Source organism: Phocoena phocoena, chromosome 9 (assembly GCF_963924675.1).
Source record: "Phocoena phocoena chromosome 9, mPhoPho1.1, whole genome shotgun sequence".
Taxonomy (NCBI): Eukaryota; Metazoa; Chordata; class Mammalia; order Artiodactyla; family Phocoenidae; genus Phocoena; species Phocoena phocoena.
Window position 1 is genome coordinate 60,182,648 of NC_089227.1, and position 21,678 is coordinate 60,204,325.

Consider the following 21,678-nt stretch of genomic DNA (forward strand, 5'->3'; position numbering starts at 1 on the left):
CTGACACCACCCAGCAGGGATAGGGAGGGGCACCTTGTTACTGTCAGATGGGGTTTTAAGTACAGGCTCCTCACACGGTCTCCACTGACACTACTGGTGGGGGGGAAGGGGAGTGATTGTTACTGCTGGGCGGCTCCCTACTCAGCCTTTTCTGACACTACCCTGGCAATGCTGGTGGGGGACAGGGTTAGGGTGCCTTGTTACAACCTGGCAAGGGTGGAAGTCCAGGCTTCCCTCTTGAACTTTTGCTGGCTTGGGTGGAGGTGAGGATTCCATAGTTTTTCTCCATGGTGTTTGGCTGGGGTAAAGCACTTATTCTCTAAGTTTTATCTGGCTAGACTGTCCATTTCCCAGTCCTCTGGCTAGAGAGCAGCTTTTCTTGTTTTGTTTGTTTGTTTTTCATCTCTGCTCATGCTCATTGGTGCTTTCAGGTTGCTGGCTTCTTCAGCTAGAAGTCTGAGATGCATGAGGCAAAAGAAAATCCAGGGAATTCAGCACCATGTCATGCCTTGGGTCCTAAGGTCTCTAGCTGTTCTGCTTGTTTTATATACTATGTTCAGGGATTTTAGTTGTACTTAACTAAAGGAATAGGGAAGAGTATGTCTATTCCATCTTCCCAGAAGTCAGTCTCCAAATATACTTATGTTCTGTTTTTGATCATTTCAATATCCTGAAACCTTAGGGATGTAAATTTGTTTTTTCTGTTCTCATTCATAGTGTATCATTTTCCTTTTATTATCTTTTAAATTTTTAAGTGGAAAACCTGAGAACCTGAATTAGGATCGCTTTCTTCAGAGAGGATTTGCATCTATCTCTGCTGGGAGCCACCAGGCTTACTAACTGGGGACTGTTTTAGTTCTCTTCAAGGGTCCTGGTTTCATACAGAATTCTCAGGTTCAGTTTTCCTGTCCTGCAAGGGTTAATCATCTAATTCTGGGGCTATTATTGGCAAGGATATCTGGGCCATTTGTTTACCATTACTGTCTAGCCTTTCAGCTCACTTTATCTTCTTTCTTTTTGTGGGAGAGGGGCTGGTACAACTTCAAGATTTTCCTTATTTTCTTTCAAGCCCAGAAATGCTTTTCAAAAACTATGTTTGCTATAGTATATCCAGGAGCTGGTTGTATTGTGGTTAGAGGGCCAAAATCACTGGTAGAAATGGAAATTCCTTACATATGACATTTGCTAGTACTACCTGGAAAACGACCGGAAAAATAGTCATGATTAACAGATTTTTGTTAAAAGGCCAGACATGAAGATTTTATTGTTAACGTTTTAAATTCCTTAATGAAAGCTGTCATTTTAGGTAGGAGAGACAGATTTTAGAATAATCTACAGCACAACTGAGCCTTGCTTACTATATTACCATAACTGTGTTCTGGGTCACAGACAAACTTGGTCTTTTGGGGAGGAGTTAACAACTATCGAAAACTGGAATACCGGAGGGTATACTTGAAAACAGTGAGGTGTAACAGCTATGAAACATGGTCAAACCTGTAGTCTATGGCTCAGCCTCACTACAGAATTGCAGCTGTAGCTGAAAAGTCCTTTGGTCCTTCTTCCCAAGAGTAAAAACCAAATCTTTGTTTTATGCTCCTGTGGCTTGTTCCCTCTCATTCTAATAACGTGTTTGGAAGGTCCAGCTCACTGCATTCCACAGAGACATAAGAGAATTTTTGATAACCAGTGTTGTTTTATTCATGACTCTTCTTTCTTCCACTTTTTCAGTAAGTACATTTAAGAAGGTGACCATTTCTTGGTAAGCCAAGAATCAAATTTCAGCTTCCGGGAAACACATTTCCCTCATAATCGTGACCCTTCTACTTTAAAATCTTGTTCCAAGGATAGCTCTGTACAAACTTAATTCTTCAGTAAGAACAATAATGATTGCTAAGACTTATTATATGCCAGGCTCTGTTCTAAGCTTATATATATATATATATATATATATATATATATATATATACGCCTCAAAACAATCCTAAGACATAGATATTTGGGCTGTCCTCAGTCTGCAGGCAAGGAAGCTGAGGCACAGTCATATAATGCAAAGTTTCCCAGCTAGAAAGTGCTGGAACTGACAGTCAATCCTCAGCTGTCTGGTTCCAGAGTCTGTGCAATTATCCTTTAGTATAGATTGGCTATAGACCAAGACCAGATCCAGTATGTGTGATGATGTGAGTCTCTCTAACAAAAGGAAATGTGGTATTTCAGTAGGGACTATAGGTGAAACCACAAACACATTTACTCCTCTAAGAACAGTATGCCATCTTCGAAATTTTGAAGTTGTTATAATCGATTGCTTCTGCAGTTTGCTTGCTCTTAGTAAGCTGACTAAGAAAAAATCCCAGAGCAGAGTGATTTACCAGCACCATCCTCAAGTTGCAAATCTACCCTTTATCACAGAGCAAAAATACACTTCAGATCAACTCAATAAAATAACTTTAAGGGTTCACAGAAGGAATACTCACATCCACTTGTCATGCATTCCAATGCCGCAAGGCCCCCTTTTCAATTGTCTAACTCCTATCCTGGCCTTTTTATAACCTGAAAACAAGGAATCACCCAAGCGAGATACCCCTTCAGGACACTGTTGAAAATATATTAAACAGAGAGATATCCCAGATCCCTGTTCTAAATGTTAAAAATGTATTAACATATAGAGAAAATATCTGTAGACGTATTCTATTAGGTTCTAATGAGTTTTTGCTTCCCCCTTTTTGATAATGTCTTCAATTTCTTCTGAGACCTTTCCTTTGTAGTCATTTGGTTCTATTGCGTTTAACTTCTTTTGATAGTCCGGTGGCAAACCATTCTCTTTTGCACCCAGGCAAATCACCTAGAAATGGTTAAAATAAACAAAAAACCCTTTAGTTAGGAACATAATTTAATTTAGTATACCACAGCTTTATTTGTAGTATCAAAGTATGAAATATTAGCTTTCAGGTAACTCTGGAATAAACAATTCTAGAACAAAATGGAGGGAAAGTCATTCCTCTCACAATGGGCATGAATGTGCAGGGAGTTTTCAAAGCCACAAGATCCACCCTTATGGAAGAGCATTTGTACTCAGTAATATGATTTAAAATGTTTTTATATTAAGAGAAAAACTTATTGTACAGAATTTGCATGATTTTTTTAAGAAACAAACACCATTCTCCAAAAAAATTTCCAGTTTACAGGTAGCAGTTGTAGTTGAATCCTGGAGTCTACTCTACCTCTGAATTAGACGTGAGGGAATAAGTAGCAAGTGTGTGCAGGGGTACTTCCCAGATCCATACCAGGCTTAATTCCTCTAGGTTCCTTCTAGAAAATTCCAGATTAGGCCCAGGAACTGAGTCACCCTCTCCAGGTATCATGTCCTGATTGGGCCTGCCAACAGGTACCTAAGTTTGGGTTTCTGAAAAGGGATGTTGGACTCTCTATCCTGAATTCTTTTTTGGTGCTTGAGGGCGTGGTATCCCTGATTCTGAAAAGCAGTGTGACTTATTTTTCCCTCCATCTGGAAATGGAAAACATTTCAGCAGTAGGAAATATATTTTTTACCTACAAAAATGAATCTTGGTGTTCATGAAATACTGTTTTATGGAGGAAGAAAAAAATGATTATAAAAGCATGGGTATAGAATAACTCTACAAAAAATACACTCATACATGCTATTTTCTACTTTAAAAAAGTAAAAAACATGTCTAGAATTATGACTCAAATACATTTCTACAAGCTTTTTTTTTAATAAATGAAGTTTTAGGGACATATTTCTATCATTATAAATAAATCTGAACATTTAGTTATTTGGTAAATATCATTTTTGTATTAAAAAACATTTTGATTAAAATGAATTGTACATGTAGAGTTTAAAACACACAAAACCTTTTAAAAACAAGATATTCTTTAGTTTAGCTCAGTGAAAATTAACAAGGAATCACCAAAAGTCTTTGTAAGTAGTTAGTTAAAAGGATACCTTTTTATACTGGGGCGATGGGGGAACACGCTCATAATTTGTCATCTGATAACTTCGACAGGTTATTTCTTTTCCTTCTTGAGTAGAAACATTAACTTCTATTGGGACATACATTCCACTTTTAACCCCTTCTTGCCTGAAACCAGAACAGTCAAATTTTAATCATACTTGACTTAGCCAAGTTAGTTTACCAGATTAAAAATTTTAACTACTTATGGATGTACTTGCTCCCTGTATATTTTCGGATAGAGCAGAAGTATCACCACATCAAAAGGAAGTTTAGCCTTTCAGTTAGAAAGCTGGAGACTTACTATTACTGGGTATGCTTCTAATAGACCTCTATATTTAGCCTATCTAAAAACATGCTTCAGTGTAGTTATTTCAAGCTTTGTAACACTGAAACATTGCTCTCTAGGCTACAAAAACGACTATGTGTGCTGACAGCAAGAGAATATCCACCCAGAGAAAAGTAGAGAGGATGGCTCATTCCTGTTTGCAAGTGAAGTAAAGTAATAAGCATGTCAGATGCTTGTCTGCTCTTCTCAAATCCTACTCTTCACTGCCACTTTCTTTGCATTAAATGCTCTGCCACACAACTCTTGAGTTCTATTTATAAAGAGCATCAAAGCATTTCTAATATGTTTTGAAGTTTTTACAGATGATTATTACTGTTTTTACTGATTCAACTGCCACCTTAAAGAATTACTTTTTAAAAACTAATAAAAACTGACCTTTTGAAATCAATAAAATTATATAACAATTACAAAAATCTTCATGCCTTCTCACAATATGAAACTACAAAGATATTTTATTAAAAAACAAATAGAATGAAAATAAGAACTTCTATCAATTATAGAAGAGATTACAAATGTCTCCCCAAATCTCAATCAGAGAGTGTGACCCTTCTAGGCTTTTCTTTTTAGGAATGAACATTATACCTTTTAGGTTAACTCTAAAGTATAAAGAATATGTCCATCGTATATGGTTTTGAAAAACCAACACATATATACACATCCTTGCATATGATCTACTTTCTAAATTAGTAATTATTTAACTTTTAATTAGAAGTCACCTACTTATCTAGAGAACTTAAATTGCTTTTGTTCATTTTCCATACTACTCCCCATACTTCATCGCCAGGACTTTCAAAAATGGTGGCTATACCTCCATGCCAAGTTTCACTAGTTTTGCCTTGGGGATTGCCAAAGTCAAGCTTAAAATCCTACAAAGGAAACCAAAGTGATATGATCAGTATCCACGTGAACCAAAATTTCCTTCTTCAAAATAAAAAAAGATTTACCTTGAACTCCATGCAACTAAAACAAATTTTGAGTTCCTTCTGTTAAAAATACAAAGATAAACAACCAAGGACCCAGATCTCAAGGACTATAATTTTTCATATTTTTCTTTAAAAATGAACTGTATACTGAATATGTACACATATCTTACCATAAACAAGAGGCTTAAAAGGGAAGATAAATCCCATAATCCTGAGGCCTTAACACAGCTATCTTTATTTTTGAAAACCACTTCCCAGCCCACTTACACACACATAGATTTTAACTTAGAGACAATCATAGTGTACATAATTGTTGAAGCTGGGTGATGGCTACCTAAGGGTTATAACATTCTTCCCACTTTTATGTATGTAAGTGTATCCTATTAGCATTATTTTTTTTGTCCTAAGGGAGCTGGCATTTGAGGGTGATCTGTACACTTATAAATTTAATATTCCTGAATTGTATTAACATATCTATAATAATCATAAGAGCAGCTAACACTTACTGGAAAATTACTGGGTTCTGAGCTTTGAGCTTTATATGGACTTTTTAAAAATCCTGTCAACAACTTTTTATACCCATTTAACATAAAGAAAAACTGTGGCTTAAAAAGATTAAGCAACTTGCCTAAGGTCTCACAACTAATAAGTAATGGAGTCAAGGTTTCGAGTTTAGTTTCCTCCCTCACAGAGATGAGTAATCAAAGGACACAGCCAGGAAGATTAAAAATCCTTACTTGGCTGTTTGGTCTAAGATTTCTTTCCATCTTTCCAGAGCTTAGCTTCCTTAATGATTAAAAAAAAAAAAAGGTTAGACTAGATAATAAATCTAAGGTTTATATTTTATCTCTGTCACCTTTATTTTCTTAAAAACCTGTCAGAATTTCACAAAAAAGGTCAGTTTGAGTGACCCGTACCTTCAATTGGTATACTGGATGTTCTAGGACCAGGTATGCCTGGCAAGACATCAGGGGATCTGATAAAAGTTACAACCACACTAGGAACTGGTTGTCTATTGTTAAATCCAATAGACAATTTTCATTCCTTGTCTTGCTCTACTTCTCAGCTGCTTCTGACATCATTAACCACCAGGTCTTGATCTGTCTCCTTTCTTTTAGGCTGTTCCTTGATCTCCTCAATCCCCTTTGCCAACTCCTTCTCCACTACCTGGTCTTTAAATGTTGGAGTTTCTGAGGGCTCAGTTTAGGCCCATTTCTCTGTTCAGCAATTTGCTCAGGACAATCTCATCCCCTCCAATGGCTTCAAATACCATCCAATATTCCAGTCGTCTTCTAATCCAGCTCAGATCTCTCCTCTGAGCTTCAAAAGTGCTTAGAATATAGTGAGTATTTAATGAATGTTCACTAATATTTTTCTGCTCACTTGGATATACAACAAGCATCTCAAACTCAGTACAGCTAACCCTTGAATAACACGGGTTTGAACTACACAGGTCCACGTATACATGAATTTTTTTCAATAAATATAGCATCTATATTTTCCTTTTACATATCATCAAATTAACTAAGTATGGGGAAAAGTTCGAGTAGAGATTAAAATAGAGAATATGTGGCATCAAAAGAACTAGGGTCTGAGTCCTGATTCTATCCAGACTTTTTCAGCTTCCTGCCCTTGGGTGAGTCATGTATCAATTCCTTTGTTTTTGAGGTAGAGATGGCAGTTCTGATTTTCGGCTGGGTGAAGGGTCGGCACCACTAATCCCGGCATTGTTTAAGGGCCAAACACATGTCCAAACCGAGCTTGATTTTCCCTCCCAAACTAATTCTCCTCTTCTTTTCACAAACATCACCGTCATCTACTCTGTTGCGTCAAAAACCTTAGTCATCCCCATTATCTCCTCTTCCTTTCACAATCAATCACCAAGGCCTAACAGTACTCACTCCTAAATATCTCCCAAAACCAGCTACCGTCCACTGCTACCACTGCAGGGTACCATTATCTTTAGCATGGACTGCTGCAAAAGCTTCCTAACTGGGCTCCCTACATCCACTGCTTCCAATCCATTTTCCATAGCAACCAGAACCAGCTTTCAAAGATGTAAATCTGATGTTTCATTTGCTTAAATTTGGCAGAGGTCCTCTCATTGGTCTCAAGATAAAGACCCAAGCCTTCTCTGGCCTCTGTGGTCCTGTAAAGTGTGGCCCTTCCCGACCTCTCTAGTCTTCATGCTACACCCTCCTCACACACTAGATTCCAGCCACACTAGCTGGAAGGTCCAGCTTTTTTCTTTCCTGAGGTCTTTTGTCCCTGCTGTTCATTCTATCTGTTTGCTTCCCCCCTCCCCAGTCATTCAGGTCTCAGTTTAAAAGCCACATTTTCAGGAATGGCTTTACTGAGCATCCCGGTTAGGTCAGGTCCCCAAGTCATACACTTCCATAGCACCTTGAATGTCTCCTTTAAAAAAAAAAAAAAAGATTTCACTTTTTTTCAGAGCAGTTTTAAGTTCAGAACAAAGCAGAGAGTAAGGTATAATATATCTCCTTTTAGGACTGACCATACCTGTGACGGAATAATCATTTGCTTGATAGCTCTTTGCTGCATTCCAATTATAAACCATCTGAACTTCTTTCCCACGTTTGGGGAATTCCCTGCCTTATGAGTTTGGGGGTAGACAGTGTTCAGAGCCTGACTCCCATTTTTGAAGTTTCAAATGCCAGAAGTTGGTTCTCCCAGCTTTTCTTGAAGTCAGGGCATGGGCACGTAGCCAATCAGGACACCCACCTAGGGCTTTGAATTGGAAACTAGTGACCCAGGGCAGCAGAAAAGTCCACCTTGGTGGTGGCAACCAGATTTGGGTTTCAGGAACTTGGAGATGCAGTGACAGTAGCAGGCAGGGTCCAGCGCAGGTGATGTACAATGCAACGTCCATGTTTACCAAGCTTAGCGGCGACGCAACAGTGGCCTCCTGGGCTGGTTCTGTTTGGTGTGATACTGGCTGTTTTAGAGCTTCCCTTTTATGCCTGCTTGTTTTGTCAGCTTTGTGGTCCTACCTTCCTGGTCATTCTGTGAGCTCTTCAAACGGCCTTTCAACACATTCTTTTTCTGCTTCAATCAGCCACTTCTGTTGCTTGCTACTAAGAACCCTGACAACGATAGCAGAGACCATGTTTGTTTGGTTCAACAATGTCAAAAGGCTTTGTACATAACTTGTTCGAGTGTCTCTCCTATAGACTGGGAGGTCCTGAAAGCAGCCAGCTTTACTCAACCATCTTTGTATCTCCAGGTAAGTGCTGGAAGAATACGCACTAAATGAATAAATGGACTGTACTAAGAGCAATGATTCTTACCAAGGCAAGCGAAGGTTCATCCAGCCACTTGATTTAACTGAGCACAGCCCTTACTGTGAATAAGAAACGGCTCCAGCTTTCAGGACCTCTCAGATCGGGAGCAAAAGGCAGGTAAATGGATTTTTACAAAACCAGGTGACAAGTCCTGGCAAGCAAAGTGGGGTACAGAACAGAAAGCAACTGATTCCCTAACTTGGGTCAGAGAAGGCTTCTCAGAGGGAACAACCTAATGGATTCTGTGATGATGCCCCTAAATCAGTGGCCAAGGGAGAGGCGCTGGGATCTGGGCAGAACGCGCAGCTGGTGAGAACGTCAGGAGAGAGACCTCAGGGTAGACTGGGAGGCACAGGTGCCAGAGTAGCACAGCTCAGCGGGGGTCAAGCACAGGGCTGAGGGCGAGAGCGACCGGCCCGGGGTCGTGCAAGGAACCCTGATGTACTTTGAGCAGAAAGAGCTGCATTCCCGGCCCAGTGCTGCCAACAAGCGGCGAAGAGAAAGCGAGTTCTCGAAATCCTGGCTCCCTCGTCTGCAGAGGGGGGCAGAGGCCATCGCAGGGGCCGGGAGGAGAGCACTGACCTGCAGGCGGGCCACGCTGCAGAACACGGCCGAGGGGTTTCGGAGGTGGATCCGCTCCGTCAGCAGGTTGCTGCCATAGGCGAAGTAGAGAAAATTCTCCCCTTCCTGGCTCCGGAGGTCCTCGCCGCCCGAGTTCGCCATGTCTCAGCGGACGCCTGCACGGACCTGGGATCTGTAGCAGGAGAGCGAGGCGAGGACGAGCATAGCGCGGTGGCCGACGACCCCAGTCCAGGAAGCGCGGCGCCGCGTTGCCTTAGAGCTTAGGGGAAAGGCGGGAAGCTGGGGCCGGGCGAGTCATCTGCGACCACTCTTCTGAATGGCTGCCAGTACCCAACGCTGTGAGTTGCTCCCTCTGATTGGCTAGCCCACCGCCTCCTCTCCGCTCGCTGCTTGGATTTTGCAATACTCTGCCCTGAGGCGACCCAGGGCTGATTCCACATTGGGCCCGCTCCTCTGTTGTCCCGCCCCCGTGTTCAAGGCTCCCTCTGATTGGCTCCCTCTTCGCGGGGGCGGGTCAGGTCCCCCATTTGTGGGTCGTAGCTCGCCGGACCTGGCCAGATTTTCTTACCTTTGGGTGCTTCCTGCGTGGTTCACTGGCTGTGTGTGCTCTTTAGGGAATTTTTGGTCCATTTAAGATGAAACAACAGCTCTGGCCATTCCCCCCACGGTCCATAACCCAGCAGGTCGTCCCTGTCCCGCTCTCTGCTTTTGGAGTCGGGACGTATATTTACCCCCACACGCTGGTACCCGCACCCCTAGCCCTGATCACCTCCCTGATACCTTTTCTAAGGACGCTTGGCTTCCTGGAAAAGCTCCTCTGAGTGTCAGGGGCTCCCTTCCCTGGTGGAAGTCGCGTGCAGCGTTCAAATCACGACGCTTGCTGTTTACTTGGAAGCCTAACCTCCGGCACTTCTGTCTCTGGTTCCTCCTTTTTTTTTCTTTTTGGTTTTCTTTTTCAACATCTTTATTGGAGTATAATTGCTTTACAACGTTGTGTTAGTTGCTGCTGTATAACAAAGTGAATCAGCTATACGTGTACATATATCCCCATATCTCCGCCCTCTTACATATCCCTCCCTACCACCCTCCCTATCCCACCCCTCTAAGTGGTCACAAAACACCCAGCTGATCTCCCTGTGCCATACGGCTGCTTCCCACTAGCTAGCTGTTTTACATTTAGTAGTGTATATATGTCCATGCTACTCCCTCACTTCGTCCCAGCTTACCTTTCCCCCTCCCCGTGTCCTCAAGTCTGTTCTCTACGTCTGTGTCTTTATTCCGGTCCTGCCCCTAGGTTCTTCAGACCATTTTTAGATTCCATATATATGTGTTAGCATACGGTATTTGTTTTTCTCTTTCTGACTTACTTTACTCTGTATGACAGTCTCTAGGTCCATCCACCTCATTACAAATAACTCAATTTCGTATCTTGTTATATCTGAGTAATAGTCCATTGTATGTATGTGCCACATCTTCTTTATCCATTCATCTGTCGATGGACACTTAGGTTGCTTCCATGTCCTGGCTATTGTAAATAGAGCTGCAATGATCTGGTTCCTCCTTTAAAATAGAGATTATAAGATGTTATGATCACAATTACATAAGTTATGATCATCCATCTCCTAGGGTTGGTGTAAATATTAAAAGTAACTTTGTTAATGTTATTAGGTGCAAAAGCTGCAGTGTAAAGATATAGAAGTATTGTATAATAACAATGACATAAAAACTCTATATTGTTAACTTTGAAATGAAAATATTAATATGAACTCAGGGCCTAGGAGCAATGACTATCCTTGGCACCCAGATTTTGATCTCTAAATACCACTTTTCCACTAAAAGGTACCAGGGCTCCTTGGAGAAATGGCTGATGTCAGTCGGGTCAAGAGCTGAGAAATAATAGGAGCACTTAGAACATCATGTGACAGAAAGTCAGGAAGTATTAAAAAACAAGGTCCTTTGAAAAGAACACAGAAGCTAGCTTGAAGGAATGCCCACTGGCCAAAGTTAGAACAATTTGAGCATCAAAATTAATAACCACAATTTATTTAAAATGTCAAACATAAAATTCATTTCCACTAAAGTGTAAAGCAAATCTAAAAAAACAACAGTTTTAAAAAACTTCCTTTGCCATACTACTGGCAGTGACTATTACACCAACTCTCTACTCTGAAAAGTGGTAATTTAAGAAAATTACCATTTATCCTGCTTTTCTAGCTGCAGCTGTATTTCAGGGTAACCAAATGGCCCCAGTTGATGAGGAAATAGTTCTCTTTACAAAAACATGCCAGCTAAATAATGTAAAATGAAGGATAGAATTAGAAATTCACCATTTTGCAGTCCCTAGTGGAATAATTGATTCATGCCAGGATCATCAATGTGACCAATTGGTGAGAGTGAGATAGGGAACAGGATATTCACATAGAGCCAGGGATTATGTGCCAATCATCAGGGAAATCCATAATGACAATGGAGAAATCTGGCCGCTTCCCACCTTAACCTAGATCGATCTTATCAGTAAAATGGACCAACCTGACATTATGTGTCTCCTGATGTGATACAGTATGAAGCACCAGCATCATCTGAGAAGTATTGTTTCCAAAAATCTTTAAGCTCAGTATAATCAAGCAGAAACTGCAAGGATAGAAGTAGACAATCAGAAAGATCCAGAACAAATGGTGAGACATCCTGCAGAACAAATGGCTCAATTTCTTAAATTAACACAGTGCCATAAAAAAAAAAAAAAGAAAGAAAGAAGAAGAGAAATAAAGCAGTACTGAGGGAGGGCTGTTTTAGATTAAAAGAAACCTAAGAAACGTCATAACCAAATACAATGGCTTGTCCTCGGTTCTGATTTAATAAACCAGATATAAAAGATATGTTGTGAGCAATTGGAGAATCTGAACACAGACTAAAACATTAGATGATATTAGACAGTTGTTTTTTTTATTAGGTATGATAATGGCATTGTGCTTATGTAGAAAAGTATCTCTTTTTAGATACACATATTGGTGTATTTAGGGGTAAAATGTTTGCTATCTATACTTTTAAATAATTCAGAAAAATTAAAATATGGAAAGTGTTAAATGTGAAACTGAGTACATATATGGATGCTTGTTTTATTATTCTTTTCTATATATTTGAATATTTTCATGTTAAAAATTCGAAAAAGAAAAATGGTGATATAGGTAAAGCACTTGACATAGTGAGCATTCAATAATAAATTTGTTTTTATATAATCTGCAAATAGGAAGGTTCATACCTTCTCCTGCCCCCCAAACATTAAGGCAGAACTTGACATACATATTTGGTCATTTCAGTAAGCAAGTTGCCTTCCTTGACAAGATAGCCCTCTATTGCACCATGAATTCCCAAGGTCTCTGCTTCGGAGCACTACCATTTAAAACATGCGTCTGTGTTTTAAACTGCTTTCAACATTTAAAATGTATTTATTATTTAATTAATTATTTTTAAGGTATTTTACTTCTTTTCTCTTCCTACACTGCTCACTAATTGCTTAATTTTATGGTGACTGATTTTTCTCAACACTATTCTGTGAAAATTTTCTGAAGTTAAGCATTGATGTTTCCTCAGACACGGAAAATCTTTTCTTACCCCAGTGAAGCATTTTATTTAGTTTCCCCATGTTGGTTGCCATGTACTGACCCCTGTTGGCCAAAAAGAGTCAGTAGGTAACAAGGAGTTTTGTCTTTTCAAATTTAACCAAAATAGATAACCAACAAGGAGCCACTGTATAGCACAGAGAACTATACTCAATATTTTGTAATAACCTATAAGGGAAAAGAATCTGAAAAAGAATAGATATATATGTATGTATAACTGAATCACTTTGCTGTACACCTGAAACTAACACAACATTGTAAATCAACTATACTTCAATAAATATTTTTTTAATTTTAAAATTAAGAAAAGTTTTAAAATTTTTTTAAGAAAGCAAAGCACACTTAGGAAAAAAAGAACAAATTTAACCAAAGCCTGGTTAATATTAGTTGACATTCATTGAGTGCTTATTAAATGCCAGTCTAAACTCTTACATATATTAGTTCATTCAATCCTGAAAGTGGTCCTATGCAGAAATTACTAATATATCCTCATTTTACAGTTGAGGAAACATATGTGCAGTAGGTCAACTAACTTTCCCCAGGCTGTAGTTAGCGATGACTGAAGCAGAGATTAAGCAATCTGATTCTAAAGTCATCACTGGGTGTTGCTTCCCAAATTTCTCATATTGTAAAGCCCTCATGGTCTAGATATAACTGGTTATTAATAGCTCGCTTTCAAGTACAATCTCTATCATATCTATAAGGACACTATGAAATAATAGTACTAGCATTCAATTACTTGATAATAAAGGTAATGAGGTCAGATTTCTTCTAAATGCCATCTTTTAATCCAGTGGACTTAAAGTTTTTGGTTGTATCATTAAAATTTTTGAGCACATATTCTCTCAATATAATAATATATATATAACTATATATATGATATAATATCCACAAAATAGAAATTTAATCTGGACTCTGCTTTTCTGTGGAGATGGGTTAAGGGTGCGAATCACATGAAGACAGCACAGACGTGGGTTTGGGAAGTGGTGAGTAGTTCAATTTCAATAGAGCAATGGATTTATATCAGGAAATGGGAGACAAGTCTGGAAGGAGATTAGCATAGTTGATGGGAGGGCCTTGAATTTTCACTCAGAAGTTCATACTATTTGGTGGTCAAAGGGGAGACTTTTTTTTACTTTTGAGCCCTCTCCTGCACCTTTGGAAACTCCTTCTTGTGGCTGTGTGTAGGATGGCCTGGGAGTGGGTAGGATGGGGAGATGGCTGAGTGCTGGATGTAAGTTCACTGCAGTAGGCAAGCTCATGAAAGCCTGAACAGGGGCAGTAATTATGGAGGGGAAATGAAGGGATGCAAGGGGGTAAAGACATAGTCTTTTAATTTTTTTTTTAAATTTTTTATTGTATCACTCCTTTGAGTAGAAACCTTCAGAGGCTGCCTGCTATTTATCATTTTATCAAGTTCAAGCCCTTGTGCAAGCCTTTATTATCTGATTCCATTCTGTCTGGCTGGTCTGATTTCTCAGGTGATAGTAAACCCACTGGAGGTGGGGACCACACTTTATATTTCTGTATACCTACAATGCTTACTACAGCAGAGATGAATAGTAAATACTTGCTGATTAATTGAACCAGAGTCAAAATCTCCCCTACCCTTTGCACAGGCTCCCAAATCTTTTTTTCTCTTTGATTTTTTTCCAGCTTTCCTTGATTTACTGAGAGGCACTTCAGCTCTGAGTTATTTTAAAATTTATACTAATGCTCTAACATATGGGATCCTATGTAAATTTTATTAGCCATAGTAGTATTTATGTCTCCTCCCAGCTTATGGTCTGGCATGTGACAGGGAAACATGTCAGAATATGTTAGACCCAAAATGTTTTTTTGGTTGTTTTTTTGTTTTGTTTTTTACTTTTTGGCTGTACCTCGCAGCATGTGGGATCTTAGTTCCCTGACCAGGGATCGAACTCTCACCCTCTGCAGTGGAAGCTCAGAGTCCTAACTGCCGGACCGCCAGGGAAGTCCCCAAAATGGTATTTTTTTGGGAAAAAAAGAATAGTAAAACTCCAGGAGGCAGTAATTTCTCAGTAATTTGATAGATTTGATAGTTAATCTGTATTCTTGTTTTGAGATTAACCCTGAAAAGTAGTCCCAATAAAGTTTATTATTTAGTGCTTGGGTAAATGGTCTCTTTTGATATCAATCTCTATGTCTATTTATATCTATAACAATACACTTTGGAAAGGCATCCACCAAACTGTTAACGGTGCTTACCTGTGGGAAGGGAAATGACACTGGGAGGGGAGCAAGTTGAACAAAAAGCTTTCACCTTTTCATTCTGTATTTTTATTTTTTTTTGCATGTTTCAGCATGTATTCTTATATTTCTTTTAGTATTTAAAAATACATATATTATTAATATTATTAAATTCACATCTCATGTAATTTTAGGTCAATATCTAGAGATCTCATGTCACAAGGATAAAAAGAGGGTAATGACTAAATAAATTGCCTAAACAGAAAATTGATGCAGCAAATACATTTCCAAGTTGGCCTACCTCTCAACACATCAATCAGATAATTAGGTCAGATCAACTCAACCTTGCTCTATGGAAGGATATGATCTCATTCTGCAGGCCCCAAAGCTGTAGAATCTTACGATGCCTATCTGGATGTTCCCTCTTTGCTCTTTGAGATGTCAGCGGATACAAGAACAGTTCCCTAATCTGGCATGGAAGAAGGTCTCACGTATGTTCTAGGATAATGATCTGTTAGATCCTACTGCCAACCTTAAATCGGTTACAGAAGGTCCTGGAAATATACAGCAATTCAGCTATCTCCATGTCATTTACCACAGGTATATTAGAGCCAGAGGACCCATTCTCAAGATTTACTACTGTTAATGTTAAAGTCTGACAAACTGATCATAATATGTTCATTTTCTCAGCTTATATGTCCATGTTATTCCTAACACTTTAAATTCAGCTGAAATTAAAATGTAAAAAAAAATTTTGCTGCATGTTTTTACTGTTAATAATAGGAGTAATCTAAGTAATAACATTTTAGAATGTAGATTTACTTAAATGAAAATCCCAATGTTTCCCTTGGTGATAGACCTCATTCTTTTCTTCCTAGAAAGAAATTTAAACTCAGAAAACGCTTAATACCATGCACAGTAATTAGATGAGAGCCCAGCTTTTCTTAATGTCCCCATAAGAAGACTGACTTTGGACTGAGGCCTAGGTTAAGCATTTGGAAACAGTTTTGGAAAGTGAGAACTATGCTTGGGTTCTCTGCTCCATTAGTGTTCTTGGATTTCACGTTTTCAGTCTATTCAACAATATTTAATTGATAATTAACTCTTCTCAGAGACATATATGCAAGTGAAGCTGGTTTACCTGACTATAATACAACTCTGGATATTTCGAAATCTTTCCAGAAGAGCTGATCTAGTGCTGGTGTCAACCTTTTTTCTTCTTTATTATTTCTGCTTTCACATGGGACCCACACATTCCAATAATAGAGCTACCAAAAGGCATCTCTACTTATTGTCTTTGTTAAACGCTTATTGGCTGAGAAGACAACAGACACTCTATACAGCTGAGTAACACAAACTCAAATGGCTCACTGGAAATGAACGGTATTCATGGGAGAAATAGGTATGTTTTGTGTATAGAGAAGAAACTTGCTTCAGTAAGTCATTCTCTAAGCTTTCTGTGGGTAGTGCATTTTATATGCATGTTTTCCCAATGCGTAAAAACTATGTCTCAAGCTAGCTAAATCATATGAACTGTTTGATTTGCCTTATGGTGCCACAAAATTACAGTAGCAAAATTTTATTTCCATGACCCAACAATTCCACTCCAGGGTACATACCCAAATGAATTGAAAACAGGTATTCAAATACATGAACCTTCATAGCAGTACTATTCACAATAGTCAAAAGGTGGAAACAACCCGAAGTCCATCAAGGGATAAATGGAGAAACACAGGGTGATATATCCATACGGTGGGAAATCATTCAGGCACTACCAAATGTAAAATAGATAGCTAGTGGGAAGCAGCAGCATAGCACAGGGAGATCATCTCGGTGCTTTGCGACGCCCTAGAGGAGTGGGGTGGGGGGGGTGGGAGGGAGGTTCCAGAGGGAAGGGACATGGGGATATATGTGCGGGTATGGCTGATTCGCTGTTTTGTGCAACAGGAACTAACACAGTATTGTGAAGCAATTATACTCCAATAAAGATGTATTTTAAAAAAAAAAAGGATTGATGTAGATGCTACATCCACATGCTACAATGTGGGTAAATCTTAAAAAACATTATGGTAATTGAAAGGAGCCAGATACACAAGGTCACATATTGTATGATTCCATTTATATGAAATAGGTAAGTCCATAGAAACAGAAAGGTGATTGGCGGTTACCAGGGCTGCGGGGAGAGGCAATGGGGAGTAACTTAATGGGTATGAGGTTTTACTTTGGAGCTGTCTTGTAACTAGAAAGAGGTAGTTGCACTGGATACTACACGCCACTGAAATGTTCATTTTGAATGGTTAATTTTATGTTATGTGAATTTTACCTCAATAGAAAATATAGAAAAACAAAAACTTTATTTCCAAGGGTTTCTATTTAGTGGTTGTGAGAGGTAACAGCAGAATATTGGTAGGTAACTTGGACATCAAATTCCTTTGATTTGAAGTGGGGTTGAAGAGGTTAAGGATTTGTCATGTCTCGCTAACAGGTCACTCCCATTCCCATATGCACTGCACTCAAGGAATGCAAGGCCCTTACTATTTCGAAAGGGATGGTGCCAGAACCCTTGCCCCTAGTAGGTAGTCAGTGGATGCTGTGAGAAGGGAAAGTCGGTCACTACTAATATGCTGCCCCTTCCCTGGAGTATCCTTCTTAGCGTGTCCACTGCTCTATTAACAATGTGGAGTGTTCGAGAATAACAAGTATACTTGAACAGCAATATTTCCCAAAGTATGCTCTGTGGGACATCAACCCCATCAGATGGTCTTGCATTCAAAAACATCTTCTGGTGAGAGTAGCATCGACATATATACACTACCGAACGTAAAACAGTTGGCTGATGGGAAGCAGCATCACAGCACGGGGAGATTGGCTCGGTGCTTTGTGATGACCTAGAGGGTGGGATAGGGAGGATGGGAGGGAGGCTCAAGAGGGAGGGGATATGGGGACACGTGTATGCATATGGCTGATTCACTGTTGTGCAACAGAAACTAACACAGTATTGTGAAGCAATTATACTCCAATACAGATTAAAAAAAAAAAAACAGCTCCTGTGGTCAAATGAGCTGGAAACCACTATATTCTATATTTCCTCCTGGAGATCCATGATGTCTGCTACCACACAAAGAAATCTGAGGGATGCCTGTAGTAAAGAAACCTTGTGAGCTCTGTTTACTCCTGACTTTCCCAAACCTTCTCTGTCACAGAACCCCTTTGAAGTGGACAGCATAGTACTGAGAGTGTGGGAAATGCTGCTCTGTGTCAATAATCGTCTGGCCTTGATTTGTTTAGGATGATTGTTCAGTTCTTGAGAAATCATATTAAATAAAATCCTAAATTATCCAGAAGATTGAAGACAAGCAGTGGTATGTCAGCTAGAAAGGGAAGATTCTAAATCTTTGTTCTGCTCTGGTTTACCACTGCCTGGCTCAGCAGGTGATAACCCTTTCTCCTGGGACTGACTCAGCGAAATGTTGCATGGCTTTGCTGGTTAAACATCTGAGAATCAGTCTGAAACTGCAGTTATGTATAAAAATACTCATCAACCATCAACCTCTATTAAATGCAGTAATGGCTGCAAGCTGTTGAAAATGAGAATCTGATGGCAAGGCTGAGTGCAAACGTGATAGAATCCAAAATTCTCAATTAAACTGGAAAAAGATTTGACTCCTTGGCTCTTTCGATTTCCCATCCTTCTTACTTTGTTCCTTGTTCTTTCCTTTAAGATTGTCAAAGCAGTTTACAGGCTTAATAGAACAGGTGAGACAACTTCATGGAAATTATCTTATCAGCATTGGTAACAGTGGCAGGTGTTGTTAGGCCAGTAGCTTCCTGAGACAAAATGCTTGAGCTTAGTCATTAAAACATTTTACGAAGTCTCAGTATTGACTCATGTTTTCTGCTGCAAATAAGAGTTCTTTCTAAATTCCAATTTGGAGGAATCTGTGGGTTTAGCAAGTTCTACTCCCTGGTGTAATGTGATTTTCCATGCTGTCAAGTAATTAAAATTTTTCTCTCTATATAATCACTAATGAATTGAGGATGACCAATTTGGTTATTATATTTGGCGGTTCCAAGTCCTTCTGCCAATCTGGTGTACAATATCTGATGGGCTCCTAAGCTACTCCAAAGTGAGCAAATAACAGTAAACACTGGTCTGGCAAAGAACAAGGCGTGTTTTCTGGGTTCTCAGCCAGGTGTCAGAGAGGAAGGTTTAGTGGTAATAGGTAGACCATTTTTAGGAAGACTATCTTCCATCTGTCTTAGAAATTACAATAAATTAAAATATTTCTGAGGAAGAAACTTAAAATACATCTTTTTTTCTTTGAATTCATTTCAACCACTCTGTCAAAAAAAATCTCTTCTGTATAATTGTTTTGCATCTAACTTTGCCAAACGATCATTGCCTAGGGAACAAAAGCAAAAATAAATTCGAAAGATTGAAACCCAGCAAAATATTCATTAATATTTATATAAGCAAATTAGGATTAGATTGGAGTGAAAAGAGTCCTGCTAAAAATAAGACCTGTGAATTTGGGGCTGCATGCAAAGACTTTTCCTACATTCCTTTCCTGGAAAAACTCTTATTTGTTCTTCAAGATCAAACAAATGTTACTTCCTTTATCAAACCATCCCTAACTTCCAGGTAGATACAGTCCTCTATATTTATAATACTGGAATTATTCCTTTACTATTGCACTAAAACCATTGTAATTACTTGTTAACATGCTTCCCTCCCCACACTAGACTAGGATGCCCATAGAGTGCAGGAATTATCACTCATTCAACACAAATTTATTGAGCGACACTCGATAAATATATGTGCCAGCAGGCCATTTTGCCACTCCTCAAGAACATAATATTCATCTTTTTATTCCCAACACTTAGTACATGCCGGTCCCATTATTATTATTTTTTTTTTGGCGGTACGCGGGCCTCTCACTGCTGTGGCCTCTCCCGTTGCGGAGCACAGGCTCCGGACGCGCAGGCTCAGCGGCCATGGCTCAGCGGCCCAGACGCTCCGCGGCATGTGGGATCTTCCCGGACCGGAGCACGAACCCGTGTCCCCTGCATCGGCAGGCGGACTCTCAACCACTGTGCCACCAGGGAAGCCCCTGGTCCTATTATTGAGTAGGCACTCAATAATGAGTTGCTAAATAATTGAATAACTGCGTGAAAGGATGAATGAATGAATTGAATGTATTGTGTAATGTAGAAAAGGTACCAGTTTTGCAATACAGTTTAAGTTTCCCAGTTTGCAAACAGAATCAGTACAAAGCGAAGTTAAACTCCCAAGGAGAGCAGGAACTGTCATTCTGTAAGGAGACACAGTGATTCAATTCCTGGTGGGCCTTTAGGGTTTAAAGAGACCAAGGCTATAAGGTAGTATAACTGGGAGAGGGCAGGCTTAACCTGGCCTCTTCTATGTGCTGGAACTCCACCTTGTTCTGTGATAAAGATTGATAGCTGGCTAAATCAGGAGAATTCCCAGGGCTCCCTTGCTAATAACCAGAGAGGAGGGGCAGAGGGAAAATGGACCAAGGATGAAAGAATAATACAAATGAGATATTTAAAATACTGTAGGGCTTTCCCTTTACTGCAATATGCTTGTGGCAGAATCCATAAGGCCTGTCGATTTCTCTCTTATAATATTTCCCTCTGATATTCTATCCCTCTTCATAAATAATATGCTAGGCTCTATACAGCTGTGGCTAATCATTCTTGACAGCAGGGAGTTCTTTCCCAAGATGAACCTGAGCCATCCTCAGCCCTGAACTCACTCATTAGCAGTTTGACCACACAGGCAGTCTCTGGGGCTGGCTCAGACAGGCTGCAATGCCTCTGAATTTCACACTTGAGATGAAGGCTCAGTGCATGGGGGCTGATCTAGTTCCAATATCAAGTGTGATTTCTGTGGTTGCGTTTGGCATAAAAGAAGAGAGGCACGAAAGGGAATCATTAATCTTACTTGTGTTCCTAGTAGATTCCCTTGCCTATTTTCTGCCTGTCTCTTCTGCCAGTCTCATCAAGCTACCTCATGGTCAGCAAATAACATGTCTTGTATTTTAATCTTAAGAGAAAATAGAGACCATCAGGCACCTACCTTTTCTCCTTTCCATATCATGCCTGCCCTCACCTATCATTCTCCACTTTCTGTCTCAGAGAAAGAGGGAGTGTTCGTTTTCTATTGCTGTGTAACAAATCATCCCTAGATTTAGTAGCTTAAAAGTATGCTTATTATCTCAGAGGTCCTAAGAGTCAGGAATTTTGAAGTAGCTTAATTGGGAGAGCCTGGCTCAGGGTCCTTCATGAGGTTGCAGTTAAGATGTCAGCTCGGGCTACACTCATGTGAAAGCTTAACTGGGGCTAGAAGACCAACTTCCAAGATGGATCACTCACCTGGCTGTTGGCAGAAGGCCTGAATCCTTTACCACATGGGCCTCTCCACTGAAATGCTTGCATGTTCTCATGAAATATCAGCTGTCTTCCCCCAGACTGAGTAATCCAAAGAACAAGTATGGAGGCCACAACACCTTTTATAATTTACTCTCAAAGTTGCATACTGTCACTCCCACCACATTCTATTAGTTAGAGGTGATTCACCAAGTACTACCTACACTCAAGGGGAGGGTAATTAGGGTCCATTTTTTGGAGGAAAGGGGATCAAAGAATTTATGGACATCTTTTAGTACCACCACATAGGGATCCCTCCTCCTTTTCAGGGCT

General features: G+C 39.7%; 1 protein-coding gene across 2 annotated transcripts; it reads right to left on the reverse strand.

The window, feature by feature from the left end:
* Positions 1-2,214: 2,214 nt before the first annotated feature.
* On the reverse strand, positions 2,215-9,383 carry GGCT (gamma-glutamylcyclotransferase). 2 transcript variants are annotated; one of them, XM_065884178.1, is made up of 4 exons: positions 9,125-9,383; positions 5,038-5,183; positions 3,962-4,097; positions 2,215-2,839 (listed from the first exon to the last, which is right to left on the reverse strand). In XM_065884178.1, the coding sequence occupies exons 1-4, from the start codon at positions 9,263-9,265 to the stop codon at positions 2,696-2,698; spliced, it is 567 nt and encodes a 188-aa protein (XP_065740250.1). In that variant the 5' UTR covers positions 9,266-9,383; the 3' UTR covers positions 2,215-2,695. The 2 variants fall into 2 exon arrangements, with proteins under 2 accessions (XP_065740250.1, XP_065740251.1); XM_065884179.1 differs by lacking the exon at positions 3,962-4,097 and having other exon boundaries at positions 2,836-2,839; positions 9,125-9,265.
* Positions 9,384-21,678: the final 12,295 nt, after the last annotated feature.

Coding starts and splice junctions, on each gene's coding strand:
- GGCT (XM_065884178.1), bottom strand. CDS start 9,265: ATGGCGAACTCGGGCGGCGAGGACCTCCGGAGCCAGGAAGGGGAGAAT. Junction 4,098..5,037: donor AATTTAAGTTCTCTAGATAA/GTAGGTGACTTC, acceptor TTCTGGTTTCAG/GCAAGAAGGGGTTAAAAGTG. Junction 2,840..3,961: donor CATCGCCCCAGTATAAAAAG/GTATCCTTTTAA, acceptor AACCATTTCTAG/GTGATTTGCCTGGGTGCAAA.